This window comes from Lipotes vexillifer, unplaced genomic scaffold (genome assembly GCF_000442215.2).
Source record: "Lipotes vexillifer unplaced genomic scaffold, Lipotes_vexillifer_v1.1 scaffold604, whole genome shotgun sequence".
NCBI lineage: Eukaryota > Metazoa > Chordata > Mammalia > Artiodactyla > Lipotidae > Lipotes > Lipotes vexillifer.
The window spans coordinates 1661422-1677134 of NW_006798979.1; the positions used below are offsets into that span (position 1 = coordinate 1661422).

Here is a 15713-nt window from a genome sequence, read left to right on the forward strand (position 1 = left end):
AGACATCTTTGAAGGAAGAGACCTCATCTTATTCAGTTTTGTATTCCTGACACTTAGAATGGTGTTCAGTTCATAGTAGGTTCTCAATAAATAATTGCTTTTCTAGGAGTAAGGGAGCAAGTAAGGAGAAGTATAAGGCGCTGGGGGTTAAGGCCACGTTAGATGATTTTGCTGTCAGTCAGAATATGTCCATTTTATAAACCTGATCAAGTGATGGGAGTGAAATTGCTGTGTATTGGGCATCTGCAGAAAGATAATTCTTTGTTTTGTTGTAAGGGAGGTCTAAATAGTTGAATTGGGACAGAGAAGGTTGAATTAATCAGTTAATCGTTCAGCAAGAGTTTATTGAATGTCATCTATAGGGAGGACTTGTGGAAGGAGAGGTAATGTACAGGACTGTGGAAGCCAAGCATTCTTTTTGGGGCAGAGTGGTATAGTGAAAATAGGTTAGTTTGACATTATCACTACCTAGCTATGTTTTTTGTATTTTTATTTTTTTCCTGCTTGTTAATGTTCTGAGAATTAAATAGACAAATATATGTAAACAGCTCAGTAAACTGTAATGCTTTACAAATTGAAGATGGTTGTCTTTCTTTTATTTTTATTTTCAGTATTTCTTGGTGATTATTTGATTCTTTTGGGACAGTTTGGTGCTGATATATTTCATAAAGAAGTCTGATATTTTTGTACTGAATAAAAAAGTATGTAGTAATGCAGTTTTATATAAAATGATTATAAGGATTATTGCTAGATTCTATACTAGAGGCTTTTACTTTAGAATATATGGAAAAGAAAGATATAATACTCAGAGACTTACTGTTGCCTTTCCATTTTAGGTTGACTGTGCATTGTCACTTATTCGACTTGGAATGGAGCGGAATATTCCTGGTTTGCTGGTTCTCTGTGATAATTTGGTTACTCTGGAAGCATTGGTTTATGAAGCAGGGTGTGATTTAACCCTAACCTTGAAAGAACTCCAGCAGATGAAAGACATTGAAAAACTAAGATTACTGATGAATAGTGTAGGTTTTATTTTAAAACTTTCTTTTTAACTATTCTATATGTACTTTGATTAATATGTGTCTCAAAGCCAAAGATGTAGTGTCCTTCAAACCAGAGAACTTAGTCAATAAAGGAAGGTTTCTTGACTTAAAAAAAAAAAAAAAAAATCAAGTTTTATGAATAAATTACTGAAGGCATCCAAAACCATTTTGGCTGGTTTTGTACCTTCGTTGCCCTTCATTCATACTTATCTGTATATGACTTTCTTTCCCCCTTCTAGCAAGGTATATTTATATTAGCTGTCATTCTCGTAATCATGTTTCTAATCCTTCACTTTGTTAAAATTCCCAACTACTTGTATATTCAGATGATTGGCTGGGTGGTTGTATGAAGAAAACATCTTGGCTTCAGGGTTTGTATGTGAAGGAGAATTTGCCTGGCCATTCTTAGATTTTTTGGGGGGGTCAGTCGCGGGCCCCCCGTACCTCCACCCCCACCCTTGCCGCCACTGCACAGCACCCTGCCCCTCGCCAGCACCAGACCTGGGGTGGCCACCAGGCTGGCCTTGAGGGTGCCCGGCTCGGCGGGGGCGCTTTTACTTTAGAATATATGGAAAAGAAAGATATAATACTCAGAGACTTACTGTTGCCTTTCCATTTTAGGTTGACTGTGCATTGTCACTTATTCGACTTGGAATGGAGCGGAATATTCCTGGTTTGCTGGTTCTCTGTGATAATTTGGTTACTCTGGAAGCATTGGTTTATGAAGCAGGGTGTGATTTAACCCTAACCTTGAAAGAACTCCAGCAGATGAAAGACATTGAAAAACTAAGATTACTGATGAATAGTGTAGGTTTTATTTTAAAACTTTCTTTTTAACTATTCTATATGTACTTTGATTAATATGTGTCTCAAAGCCAAAGATGTAGTGTCCTTCAAACCAGAGAACTTAGTCAATAAAGGAAGGTTTCTTGACTTAAAAAAAAAAAAAAAAAACAAGTTTTATGAATAAATTACTGAAGGCATCCAAAACCATTTTGGCTGGTTTTGTACCTTCGTTGCCCTTCATTCATACTTATCTGTATATGACTTTCTTTCCCCCTTCTAGCAAGGTATATTTATATTAGCTGTCATTCTCGTAATCATGTTTCTAATCCTTCACTTTGTTAAAATTCCCAACTACTTGTATATTCAGATGATTGGCTGGGTGGTTGTATGAAGAAAACATCTTGGCTTCAGGGTTTGTATGTGAAGGAGAATTTGCCTGGCCATTCTTAGATTTTTTGGGGGGGTCAGTCGCGGGGGGGGGAAAGTACAGCCTCCAAAGTTAGGAACCGATTTCTGCTGAGCCCACTTTTCCTCTCTTTCTCATGCCTCTCACCATCTTTTTTCCTCTTCTCAATCCCCCTTTTCTCTCTCCCTCTGTCCCTACCTTCCTTTTCTCTTACTAATTTCTTTTCCCTGTGATCCACCCAGTGAAAATCGAGTTGTGTTACATGCAAGATGCCTCTTAAGAGGTTCAGGTGTATCTCCTGGGATAAAGAAGAGAAGGGATTGTATAATTTCAGGGATAATGAGTAAAATTATGTGTGTCACTGGGAGTTCCGTGAAGGTGGATGTGAAGGGGTAAAACAAGCAGAAGAGGAGGAAACGGGTGGAAGGGAATCTGGGATTTGTCACGTGACTCCTTTCTAGCCCTTCTTCATGCGTCTCTCTCTCTCTGTTCTTTTCTCTTTCACACTTTCTGTCGGCCTTTCCCCCCCCCCCCCCCACCCGCTAACTCTTTTTACACGTACACATGCGTACACTTTTGGGGTAGAATCTCTCTTTGCTCTGGAAGACCTCAGGACTGAGCAGCAGCAGTGGCAGCGGTGTGTTTGTCTTACAGAGGTGGGCTTAGGCTGTCAGGGCCCCCAGGGTGCTCATGGTACTAAAGAGATAGACCACAGTGCTCTTGCTGCTGTTGGCTCTACCAGCCCCAGGCAGAAGGTGATTCTCCTGCTGCCTCTCAGTCTCCTTGTGAGGCGTGAATTGGAGAATGTTTTAGAAAGTGTTTGGCTTTCATTGTTTCGAGTCTGATTATCCTTGAGCTTTAACTTGTCTGTTATTATCAGGTATTTAATTTAACGTGTGTTTGTTTTGCTGAATTACATTTTCAGTGTTCTGAGGACAGTTATGTGACAAGTGCCTACCAATGGATGGTTCCCTTTCTTCATCGTTGTGAGAAACAGTCTCCTGGTGTGGCTAATGAGCTATTAAAGGAATATTTAGTAACCTTAGCTAAAGGAGACTTAAAATTTCCCCTGAAGATATTTCAGCATTCCAAGCCTGATGTAAGTAGGAACTTTAACATCTTAAAAAATCTCTGTACTTCTCTCCCTACAGAATTAGGTTTTATTTACAAATTTTTTAATGCTAGGCTTTGCAAGTAATTTCTCTTTAAACAGAAGAATTAGTTATCATTTTATTCTTTAAAAATGTTTTAACAGTTTGGTCCAAAAATTTTTTGGAAGTTTTTAAGATTATGTTTACCTCGATTGATTTACTCCAAAGTTTGTTGACTCTTTACTACCTTGTGGAAACTGGCAATACCCAAAAGACTAATAATTGAAAGGTACTGAATTCTTACTATAGGTAGGCACTTTACAAGTGTTAACTCATTTAATCCTTGTAACAATCCTGTGATGTAGATATTTTGATTATATTACTATTACAGGAAAAGAAAACCGTGATACAGAGTGGTTAGGCAATTGCCCGGGGTCACAGTAAGGAGTGGAACCTTGGGTTCAAACATAGGGTTTCTAGTTTCCCAGCTGTGTTCTTAACCGTTACGCTTTACTGTAACACCAATAGAAGAAGAGAAGACTTCTACCCTGGAGGACCTTCAAAATATTTGTTAAAATTTTTAGGATCCCATAAGGAGATCTTATAATTATTCTTAATAACTCTTATATTTGCTGAAGACTGACCTATCTATCTGTCTGTCTGTCTATCATCTCTCTGTCTATCTGTCTGTCTTTTTTATAGAAATCAAATAGTTGTTCAGATTTACTGGTGATAAATCGTTTTGTTAAGTGCGGGTTACTTTTGAAATGTAAATAACCTCTTAATTTAACCATAAATCAAATATACTGTTTCAAGGGATAGTGGCTCCCTTTCCGTTGGAGGGGACTCAAGCAGTATGGCGTAGTCACTCGAGGCACTGACTTTGTAGTGAGAGTTAAAGCATTAGGTTGGGATTCAAGCAGAAGCATTGAAAGCCCCTTCTAATCCTAAATTCTAATTGAAAGTACTCCTTGTACTAGCCTCTGTTAGCAATTTGATGTCCTCTAAGGTATATGGTCATAGACCATTATAATCAAGATGAAAAGGAAAGCATTGCTGAGTTAATCTCACACATATTTTGGTTTCTGGAAGGGCTGTCTGTCAGAAATATCTCTGTTCATTGGTTTCCATCTTCTCATAAGCAGTTTCCACTTAGTATTCTGATTTTAAATTTGGGGTGGTTTACTACGAGCCGAGGGCGGGTTGCTTATGACAGCAGAATGCTATGTGAGAAGCAGGATGGGTTGAATATGAATGTTTTATGAGGAAGAAAGAAGCGACTTTAAATTCTTCCAGTAAATCTTGTTTGCGATCCTTCTTCCTTACAGAGTCTTGTAAATCCTTTGCATGTAGTCAGCTCTTTGTTGTTTTTACTTGGTAATGTAGCATGTGCCTTTTGAGTAAAATATATAGCCGTTTGCCTTTCCTGAAATATGTCAAAATCAAAGCAGAGGATAATGGTGTTGCTGGGCTCCTCCTTTCCAGTCCACGCTCTCTATTTCTGTCGATGTTATCTTTCCACAGCACAAATTTGATCATGTCATGGTCTACAGAAAATCTCTGGTGGCCTCCCATTGCCTGCAGGGTAAATGTTGGGCTCTCTTAAGTGGCGTGGAAGCTTCTTTACAGTCTGCTTCTAGTCTACTCTCCAGCCTCATTTCCCTTCATGAATGCACTGTTTTACCCACACTAACTTTTCACCTCCTTGACCCTATCAGGCTCTTTCATGCCTTTTTGTGTTCTGTGAGGCTCTTTCCTTTGCTTGTGATAATCAGGCCCCTTTCCTTCATTTAACAAATACCTGCCTACCCTTCAGGATCCTGCTGTCCAAGACTCCCTCTGCGTGAAACGTCCGGGAACTTATCTGTGCTAGGGTGGGCCTTGTAGCTGCCTCTAGAATAGTGCATATCTCACTGTGCTGTCATTGCTTGTTCAAGTTTGTCTCTCCCTCTCTTTGTTTCCTGGGTCTGTCCGCTCTGTCTCCGGTGTCTCTGTACTGCCAGGGACTAGCACAGTGCCTTGTAGAGAGCAAGTGCTCAGTGCATTTTGGCAGGGCAAATGAAGGAATGAATGATTAACTCTGGGTTTCATTATGATGCTTTAGATCACTTGATTACATTTATTTGCTGTGCTAGGATTGTCCTTGGAGCATTGTTTTTATTTTATTTTCCTTGACTGTTCGCAAAAAGAATTTACCTTGGATCTGCCATGAATCATGCACAAGGTATTTTTAGTGCTATAAAGGGAGCCGTGATTTCTGTATCCAACAGCTTAGGTTAAGGTATGCTGCATTAACAAATGACCTTGCAATCTTAGTAGTTGACAACAGCAAACATTCATTTCTCACAAGTGTCATGTAGGCTGTGGTTGGGCTCCTGCTATGTTCCATGTCTTGTTCATTCCAGGACTCAGGCTGAAAGAACAGTCCCCTTTTCTAACTTGTGGCACAGGAAAAAGAACAAAGTAGAACCACACAGTGGCTCTTAAAGCTTAGCTCCCAGTGCCTCAAATTACTCCCTCTCAACATTTCCCAGGCTGAAGGCTCTGTGGCCACACCTGGTGTTAATGGGGCAGGGAAGAGCAATCCTCCGCTAGAAAGATGGGAGTGAATAATGGGAACAGCAAGACAAATACAAATTAGTCTTTTCAACTATCTCATGTGTTTCAAACTCTTCCTCTCTTTTATAACATCCTGATTTTAAGCGCTCATTTCTGATTTTAAGCCATTGCTCTTTGCTTTGCTTGAATCCCTCTCTGGGAAGTGAAACTTGTGAAGTAACTTGGGCAAGTCTGGACAGAGATGACTTGGGAATAAAATATTCTACCTTCTTGTACCGTTTTCTGTCTTTTATACTTTTTTTTTTTAAAATGCATTTGTGCATCAGAACTATATGGATTAAAAAGAAAACAATTTTCTAGGCCCAACTCAGGTATAATAGATTAGAATTGGGGGGAATATGGAATATGCCACTCTTGTTTTCGCTGTTCCCACCATTCTCGTACGGTGAAGCTCACTTTAATCTGATCGGGTATTGAGCTGGTTCAGGTTTCAGAAAGACTGTCCTACTTCCAATTCTCCCGTATTCCTAGGGTGTGGTCCTTTGGGGGTCCAAACTAGAAGTATTGAATACTTACTAGGCCCTTCTGCTTGTAGATACCAGACTGTATTCCAGTAATGGGGACAAATGGGGAAGTCTCCTTAACACTGTAAACTCTCAGCTGCAATTTCCTGTTGGCCTACTTTGGGCCCACACTCCTTAGGAAATTGAAAAGTGCCTCTAGGACTGTGCTGTTCAGTATGGTAGCCACTAGCCATGTGTGGTTATATAAATTAAAATATAAAATTGAAAACTGTTACCCAGTCTCACTAGTTTTCTATGCTATTCCCAGTATTTGACAATTACAAACAGTGCTGCGACGAGTAACCTGTTTATATTTATTTTGTATTATTGGCATATCTTCAGGGTATATTACTGCAAGGGGATTCCGGGCTCTAAAGGTAGGGGTGTGTTGGTATTTAACCACATTTCTCTCCAGGCGGGTTGTTCCAATTTACATTTCCACCAGCAGTGTATGAGCATGGCTGTTTCTCCACAACTTTGCAGACACAATTTGTTGTCATATTTAAAAGATTTTGCCACCGTGATGGGTGAAAAATTACATTTCAGTGTTGTTTTAATTTGTACCTCTCTAAATATGAGTGAATTTGAACATGTTCTCATGTGCTTGAGAGGCGTTGTCATTTTTGTGAACTGTCCATTCCTGCCTTTTCCCCATTTTTCACTTTGATTTTTGTTTCTTTGTGCCTTAACTTTTAGAAATTCATATATATTAGTGTAATTAGTCCTTTTTCTCTGGTTTCTATTGTGAATATTTCACCCAGTGGGTAGGTTGTCTTTTGACTTTGTTTATGGTGTATTATGTCATGCGAAGTTTTTTACAGTTTATTTTTTTGTGCAATCAAATTGAGCAATTTCTTTTTAAATTGCTTCTGTATTTTGAGGCATGGTGGGAAAGCCTTTTCCCATTACAAGGTTAAAGAAGAAATCACTCATGTTTTCTTCTAGTACTTGTATGGCTTTATTTTCATGTTTAGACCCCTGATCTATTTGGAGTGTGTTCTTTCGCAGGGTGTGAGATACGGATCTAGTTTATGTCTTCCCTTATGCTACCTAGTTGTTGCAGCACCATTTACTTAAAAAGTTTATCTGTACCTGAGTGATTTGAGATGCCACCTTTGTCATATACAAAATTTCCATTTGTTTTGAGTCTAATTCTAGAGTTTTTCTATTGTTTTACTGGTCTGTTTGTCCATATACTAAGTACCACACTGTTTTAATTATAGAGATTTTATAGTCTGTAGTGTTTTCTTCCCCCAGTTTTTCAAAAGTTATTCTTGTATATATTTTTTTCTATCTGAACTTTAGTATAATGTCCAGTCACCCTATTCAAGAATAGGGGACATCATTCTATTTGTTCATATCTTTCTCAGTGTCTTTCAGGAGTGTTTAAAATTTTTCCTTATATAGGTTTTGCACATTTCTTGTTAAATCTGTTCCTAACCACTTAATTTTCTGTTTACATTACAAATGAAAGTTACTGATTTTTGTATGATAATTTTCAGTGATCCTTTCACTGTTTCACTGATTTCTTTTGTTGCTTGTTTCTCTGGGGTTTCCCAAGTATTCTAGCTTAGCATCTGTTGTTCTTTTTCTAGTTGTCTACTAGTGCATAATTTTAAGACCTTTTGAAAGAAATTATGACTTTGTTACATTCTACCTTGCTATGCAATATGGGAGATAATTTGCTGCCCATGGTGGGGAAGATTTATTGATTTCTTGGAAAGTCCTAAATGGGCTCCCTTCTATTAGCTTGAGGTGGGACAAATGATGGTTTCATAGTGACCACTGAGATATTAGTACAGGAATAATGAGAATAAAAGGAAGTGTGTCTTACTATATGAAGTTGGACATCTGCAGATAGTCTAATAGGACAACAGTGAAAAGTATCTTAATGTGAGCATTATAATTCACGTACACAGTAGAGTGTATTAAGAAGGATATGCTGAGTGGCATAGGAAGAGAACAGAAAGGTGCCACAGGAGTACAGAGAGGAAAAAGAATTCATGTAGAGAGTAGTTTGAGGATTTATTCATTGGACCAGCAGTTATCAAGTATAAGCAAGAGACTCTGGAAATCTGGGGAAGTCCAACTGAAGTCAGCCAAATGGACATGAAACTAGATTATTCGGGAGGTTTTAGAGACTAAGGTTTTAAGAAGTTCCTTGAGAAGACATTCCAGGTAGGAGTAGAATAAGACAAGGGGACGTAATCAGACTAATGCCATGTTTAGATAAAGGCAAGTTATTTAACCTGAGTGGACTAAAACTTTGAGCAGAGAGGTAGTGATTCATAGGACTGGAAAAGTGGGTGGGCACCAGGCCATGAAGGAGCCTGAGTGCAGGCAAAACGTTTGCTCTTTACCTTTCACGTTGAAGGTCTACTAAAGGGTTTTGAGCATACCTGGTCAAATAGGGACTCTAGAACATTTAACTGTCAAGTGACACTTCAGCATCTCAGGGAGGGAAAGACAGGAAGCAGGAAGATATCATAAGCAGTCTACATGTATTAATTAATTTAATCCTCACAACAGTGCTATTAAGAAGATGTTAATATTCCAGTGTTATAGATGAGAAAAAACAAGGCACAATCTGTTATTCTTATATCCCAGAAAATACTTTAAGAATGGGTCTCTGTGGTTTACAATGGGAAAGTGACCCCCAGTAGCCATTTTTCTGCATCAGAAATATGGAGTGTATTTTGGGATATGAATATTACCGCATTGCAATGCGACTTCTTTCGAATAGAATGTCAATACTGTTGTTAAATGACTAATACCTAATGCACACTGCATAACGGTAGGTTTGAACATCTCTGAATATTAGTTAAGGAATTTTATATATTTTTGTGATTGAAACACATAAAATTTGGTTTTAGGGTTAGAAATGTTGTTTTTAATGAATTGCCTTTTTAGTTCACTGTGTTTCTTCTATCTACTTTATCTTGAATGGGTCATGAATTGAAGAATCTGTTTTCAGCAGATGCGAAGCTTATGGGTACAGATTTTCTTTTCTTGCTGATTCTGTAATTAAAATGCAATTTCATTTAGAATAATTAAAGACCCCAAAAGTCTGTAAGCTAAAGAAAAACCAAGATTTGTTTCTGCAGCTGATTAACTGCCCTATTTAATATTCTATTGACAGTGGTACTGGGATATGGCAAAATTGAATGTAAATCTATTGACATTTAGCACAACATGCTTTATTTCTCTAGTTGCAGCAAAAAATCATTCCTGATCAGGACCAACTGATGGCAGTAGCACTAGAATGCATCTATAACTGTGAACGAAATGACCAGCTCGCTCTTTGCTATGACTTATTAGAATGTCTGCCACAAAGAGGATATGGGTAAGAACCCACAGTGTGCCTTTGTTATGGTTGTGTCTTTTTACTCTAACAGTTAAAATGAAGATGTTGCTTCTCTGAATGTTCATTATAGAGAATTTTGGGAATATAAAGAAGAAATTGAGATCACGTGCAAACCTGTTGCCTTGAGATAGACACTTGTTTTTCTAACACTGTATAAGGACGTCACTATAATTTTGTTAACCTTGATAATTATCCACTAAAAAGCAAGCAAGAATATCACTACCACCACAACAAAAAGTACTCTCTTAAGTGGATAGATGGTGATATCTCTTTGTCTTAAATTGTGTTTCTAATTAAGCTTTTTCCTTATTTATGGGCTAGTTGTATTTTTTCTATGAATTGTTTGTTCTTGGCCCTTGCCCAGAGTAAAACTTCTAAGTAATAATGTATGGATATACATACCTCATTTAGTGGTATGCAAATCAGATTATATTTTCTCTTGGGAAGTCACATAACAATCATTCCTTTGATCACTCTTTTAACACATCGTACATATTATGAATTTCATATCTGGAGAAGTTAACAACAGCACATGGAAAAGCATGAAAACTCAATGAAAAATTGGTGGGCCTGTTTCTAAGCCTTTGTGACTACAGCTGAGTCGCGTAACTTCTATGGTCATCAGTTTCCTCATTTGCAAACTCAGGTGTTGCAGACAAGAAGTCTTCCTCATGCTTTGGTTTTCTTCTTCTCCCCTCTCTTTCTTCTTTTCTCTCTCTTCCTTCCAAGGAAATTTTTATTTTTGTGTGTGAAATGAATGATAGAAGTCACTTGATTTTGCAGCCCAATGTGAAATAATTGTTTCACGTAGTCATTAGTAGAATTGACATCAGGTGAAGAATTGATGGGGAAGGGATATTTGCATGGTACCAAAGTATTACCTTTAGCAAATATTTGGTTTTTCTTGTAATTGCAAAGGGGAAATTTACCTTTATAAAGTCTAAGTCTGACTGCGGTCACCTTTGATCAAGTTATCAAATATGGCATCACAATCAGGCAGCCTAGCCATATGTGCCTCCTGGTGAGAAGCAGTATGAAGTAAAATTACTCACCCTGAATCTAATCAATCCTTTAAGCCAAACTTGTAGTTTACAGTCAATGTAGGGAATAAGAGAACAAGGTAAATAACACCATGAAGAAAAGAAACAGGTAAGTACGGACTGTGAGATATTCTATAGGTCATATTGTCTTTTCACTTTGAAAAGTCAGTGCCATGGAGAAAAACAAATTGGTGGGGTTGAGGAGGTGTTATTCTAAAATCATGAAGTCCAAGGGAACATGATCCCCTTCTAATTTTTAACCATAAAGTAAATAATGTATGTACTAGTTAAAATCAGGACACAGGAAGACTTGTAATTGGTAAAAAACTATTGGTTGCTCTCCTTCCCCATCCTTTGATACCTGTCTTCTAAAAGTAAACACTCATTATAGATCATGCTCTTCTTCTTGACTTTGCCTGCCTCCTTTAAAATATTATGCTCACGTTGCCTTTTATCGATTTTACAATTTTAGATGATTATTGACTTCCTTTCATTGAAGCCTACCCTTCCCCCATACCTACTTCTCTTAACCATTTTTTTCAGTGTAGTCAAAGTGGTATTTCTATCATTATGATTATGTATATACTGTTTACACAGAGCTAGGTATGATTATATTTCCTTTTTATGCAACTTTTTGCTTTTCGTGGATTGAGTAATTTCCTTTTTTGTCATTGTTTTTTGTTTCCATTTACCTCCCTCACTCTTCTGACAGAAGTGTAAAATTCCTTTTCAAGGTCAAAAATATCTAGTAATCTCTCCTTTCTCTTTTCACTTTATGTCTCTCTCTCTCTCCCTCTTACTTTTGAAACATCTTTCTTAGAATTGTCTTTTCTCTTCCTTTGATACGAATTGTTCTCTACTCTGCTGTACAGTGTTCATCCTTGGACTTTTGTTTGCGTCTCTCTTGTGTTGCATATTGCATTTCTGGGATTATTATCTTTTCCTTTCTTTACTTATTCCCTTATTTTGATGGAACATAATCTTGAATAGCTTCCTGTCAAATGTTGCATGGAGGCATTTTTATTTTAAGACTATCATGTCAAAAAAATATCATAATTGCATCCTTACACTTGATGGAAGGCTTGGCTGTGTATGGAATTCTAGGTTTCTGATCCTTTTCCTTGTGAGTTTCGAAGGCATCACTCTTGTCTTCTCCTTCCACTGTTGTTGAGAAGTCCAAGGCTATTATATGGCTTTTTCCTCCCCTTTTTGGAATACTTCAGTACCTTCCCTTCATTTCTGATGTTCTGAAGTATCATAAGGATGTGTTTTATTCTGAGTCTGAATTTATCATTGTTCATTTAAATTGTGTATTTCAACCTGGAAACTCATGTCCTTCAAACTGTTGGGAAATTTTCTCATATTTTTTTCCTGTTAAGTTTCCTTGATAAGTTTATTTGCATGTCATTTTTTCTCTTTTTTTGCACATTTTAAATTTATTTACTGCTCTTTTTGTTCTTTTTCCCATGTTTTGATCTTTTGTTAAGTGATCTGGGAGATTTCTATAGTTTGATCTTCTAATCCGTATTTTGAATTTAAAATTTATTTTGGCTTTCTTATTTAAATTCCAAGAACTTTTTCTCATTCACTTTCAAACAAAATAATACCCTGCTCTTGTTTCACAGATGCATAGATTCACTTCTACACCCTGCATTACCCTTGCCCCACCGTGATCTCTGATTTTTCATATTCTGTTTGTTTGCATCTCTGTTTTTACTGTGAGGACCTTTCCTCCATGTCTAGTGATTCTTGGCCTTGAATTTATATCTAAGATACTAAAAGTTGATTGGCTGCCTTGTGACAAGCTGAAGGCTTTTCTTTATAGGAGTCCTTGGGAAATTGCCTTATATGTGAGCAGCTAGATTGTCAGTCTTGCTTCAGTTTTGATTTTGGGGGGGGGGGTAAGGTAATCTTAGATTCTGTGTATTATGTTACAGAAATGTTGGGTAGTTTGTAGATCCTGATTATTCATCTCTTCTCATTAAGGGTCTAAGTACTGACCCCCAAGAAGGAAAGCAGTTAGCCTTGTTACTGGTAAACCTAAATGGAGACTGTACTAGTGGTTAATACTTCCCTTCCTCAGTCCAGGTTTAGGGAGTCTTCATGTAGGAAAAGTTACAATCACAGCATCTATTTACTACCCAAACCTGTACAGATATGACCGCAAGCTCCCTCCCATCCTTAGTGAAGAGCAGCAAGTGTACCTCTGGGAACCGTGGGCCTTCAGTAGGCAACAAAGGGCTGGTAACGTGGATTGTATTGACAATTTTTTAGCAGACTGTCATTACTCATCATTTAAAAACCTCAGCCCAGTGGATGTCAGAGTATCAGTAGTCAAGGTGCTCTTCCCAGAGGGTGACAAGAGATACAGAATCCTCTTCTTAACAAGCACCTCAGAGAGCAGAAGTGGTAGGGAGTTTCTTCCTTAAATGGTCTAGGTGGGTAATTTGATGGTCCCTCTGCCCACTTGATGCCCCTTCGTTGTCCTTGAATCATCTAGGTAAAATCATTGACTTCCAACTGACATGTGCAATTTTTAAAAATAAATGTATTAGACTTAGTTCTTCAGTTAGTTCTTCAGTGAGATCAAATAAGCATAAATATCAATTAGAGCTTATCTATTAACTTTTAAATAGTAATTTTCCTACCATGAGGAGAAAGTCATGATATTAATTGAATGATGATATTAAAAGAACATTTTTTATGTAGGCATTATAATGAGAGGATGAGTATATTTGTTTTCAAAGAATGTGTAGGCTAAGAAATGCCTCTTTTGTGTATGGGTGGCTGAAAGCTTTTTTTGGCTTCGGATTAATGGTTTCTGATCTAACACTTTTTTTTTTGGTAAACATAAAAAATAGCATGGTACTCTTGTTGTTCCATTTATTTCTTAATGATTATATTTCATAATTATAATTTTCTAAATAACTTGCAATTATAAATTAGCCTAATATTAAAATATAGGCCTTCAAAATACTTCCTCTGGTTCTCTTTCCTCCTCGCGCCGACTTCGTCCATTCACGTTCTCCCAGTGATCAGTCGTTTATTTTTAGTGGTTAAATGGTTGGTATTTACCAAACGGTTAACTGTGTATTTTTTCACTATTTAGGAAATTAAATTTTTGTACATCTTACCTAGGCAGCACATTTCATCTGTCTGAAAAAAGTCTTTAGTCATTATGTTTGTGAATGTCAGTTCACAGAGGAAGAACGCTATATTCTGAAAATCAGTGACAAATGTTTATTGCAGAGTTACAAAATGATAATTTAAAAAATATTGTTTCTGAATGAGTATGTTAATTGAAGTTATCTCCGATGAATGATCTTTTTTTTTTTTTTTTTTTTGAAGGACTTTAAGTGGAATATACCCTAATTTATCACTCTAGTCCAAGGCCTGAAACTTGGTTTAAAAAGATAGTATAATCTTTGTAAATTGCATGAAATAATTGCCACATAGATTTAGACCAGGACAGATTGATAGTTTTAAAAATAGTGAGTGAGACTTCTGTGTTCAGTTAGGTCATTTTTAATTTTCCAAGTCCAGATAAAGATTTTTATTTAGCTTTCTTACTAAATCCTAAGAATTGCTGGAATTCAGTTGAATCATTGGTTGGAAGGCACCTGAGAGTGTCAGGTACAGTGGTTCTCAGTTGAGAGTCGTCCCTCCAAGGTGGGGACACAGAGTTGCAGAGGGTGGCAGAGGGCTTTTATAGCAGTTGCTTAACGTTTCTACCAAATCCCTTGCACTTGTACGTGTGTTGTGCCATGCTAAATCTACCCTATCAGCCACGTTTTTATTAGTTTATCATCTTTTTCACGGTACTGTTTCTCCTAGTCCCCCGTCTACTTTTTTCCTGAGAAAGGAAAAAGGAAAAGTGCTTGTTATCTCCACTTCCGGTAGGAATTATCTGTATGATGGCTATGTACTTCTCTTTCGTTTTAAAATATTGCAGTGGAGGCAGAGTGAATGATGACATGGGAGAAGTCCCCTGAGTATATAGAATCCTAATGGAAAAGTCCTAGGGGAGTCACAGGTGGAATAGATAGGACTAGGAGAAAGCCAACGTGCAGGGCCATGGTTCCTAATCTGTTTTATTGGTTAAAAGAAGAGAAATAAATGATGGCTTTATCGTTTGCCACTTCTTTAGAGAAAGACTACAACTGATATATAATTCTTCTTTGCTTTTAGCAGAACTGAACTAAAAATTCTTAGGAAAATAATTGCCCATATCTCACTAATCTGTAATAGAGAATGTTGTTATATTCCAGTATTTTTTATCTTAATCTCTTTTGAGTCATGAAAGATGCTGAATGAGTATAGGAGATAAGACTGACCTTTTATTTGGACAGGGTGATACTGTCATATATTAAGTACAAGGGAAACATCACTTTTTTTTTTTTTTTTAACTTAAGTGAGTTTAGTATTTCAAGTAAAAAGTTACTACTAAAACCTAATTTTAATTCTTTTCTCTTAATCCTTTAGTCAGAAGACAGAGGTAACCACAGCTCTTCATGACATGGTAGACCAACTGGAACACATTCTCAGGTGAGAAATATGACGATCTTTTGGTTCTATGCTGGTTAAGGAGGTCTGCCCGAGAAATGTCACCTTAAATATGCCTAGTGATCATTTCCAGTTTCACCTAATATTTGTTTGACTCTCTTAGGAGTGAATTTTCTTAATAATGAATATAATACTAGCTTATTTTAGCAGAATGCTATAGTAATGAGAACATGGACTTTGAAGACTAGTAGAACTGTGTTCAAATCTAGGTGTTGTAACTTACTAGCTGTGTGATCTTTGAGCCTAGGGTTTTCTTAGCTATCATATCTACCTCATGAGATGTGAAATTGATACTAGA

The 15713-nt window shown here is 37.2% G+C and overlaps 1 protein-coding gene across 1 annotated transcript in view; it reads left to right on the plus strand.

Moving 5' to 3' along the window:
* NBAS (NBAS subunit of NRZ tethering complex) overlaps positions 1-15713 on the plus strand; it is a 360677-nt gene that overhangs the window by 142383 nt on the left and 202581 nt on the right. Inside the window, exons 24-27 of the mRNA XM_007471211.1 lie at positions 837-1022; positions 3161-3334; positions 9658-9791; positions 15335-15397. Of these exons, the coding sequence (XP_007471273.1) occupies positions 837-1022; positions 3161-3334; positions 9658-9791; positions 15335-15397 (557 nt within the window). The remainder of the gene's footprint in view (positions 1-836; positions 1023-3160; positions 3335-9657; positions 9792-15334; positions 15398-15713) is intronic.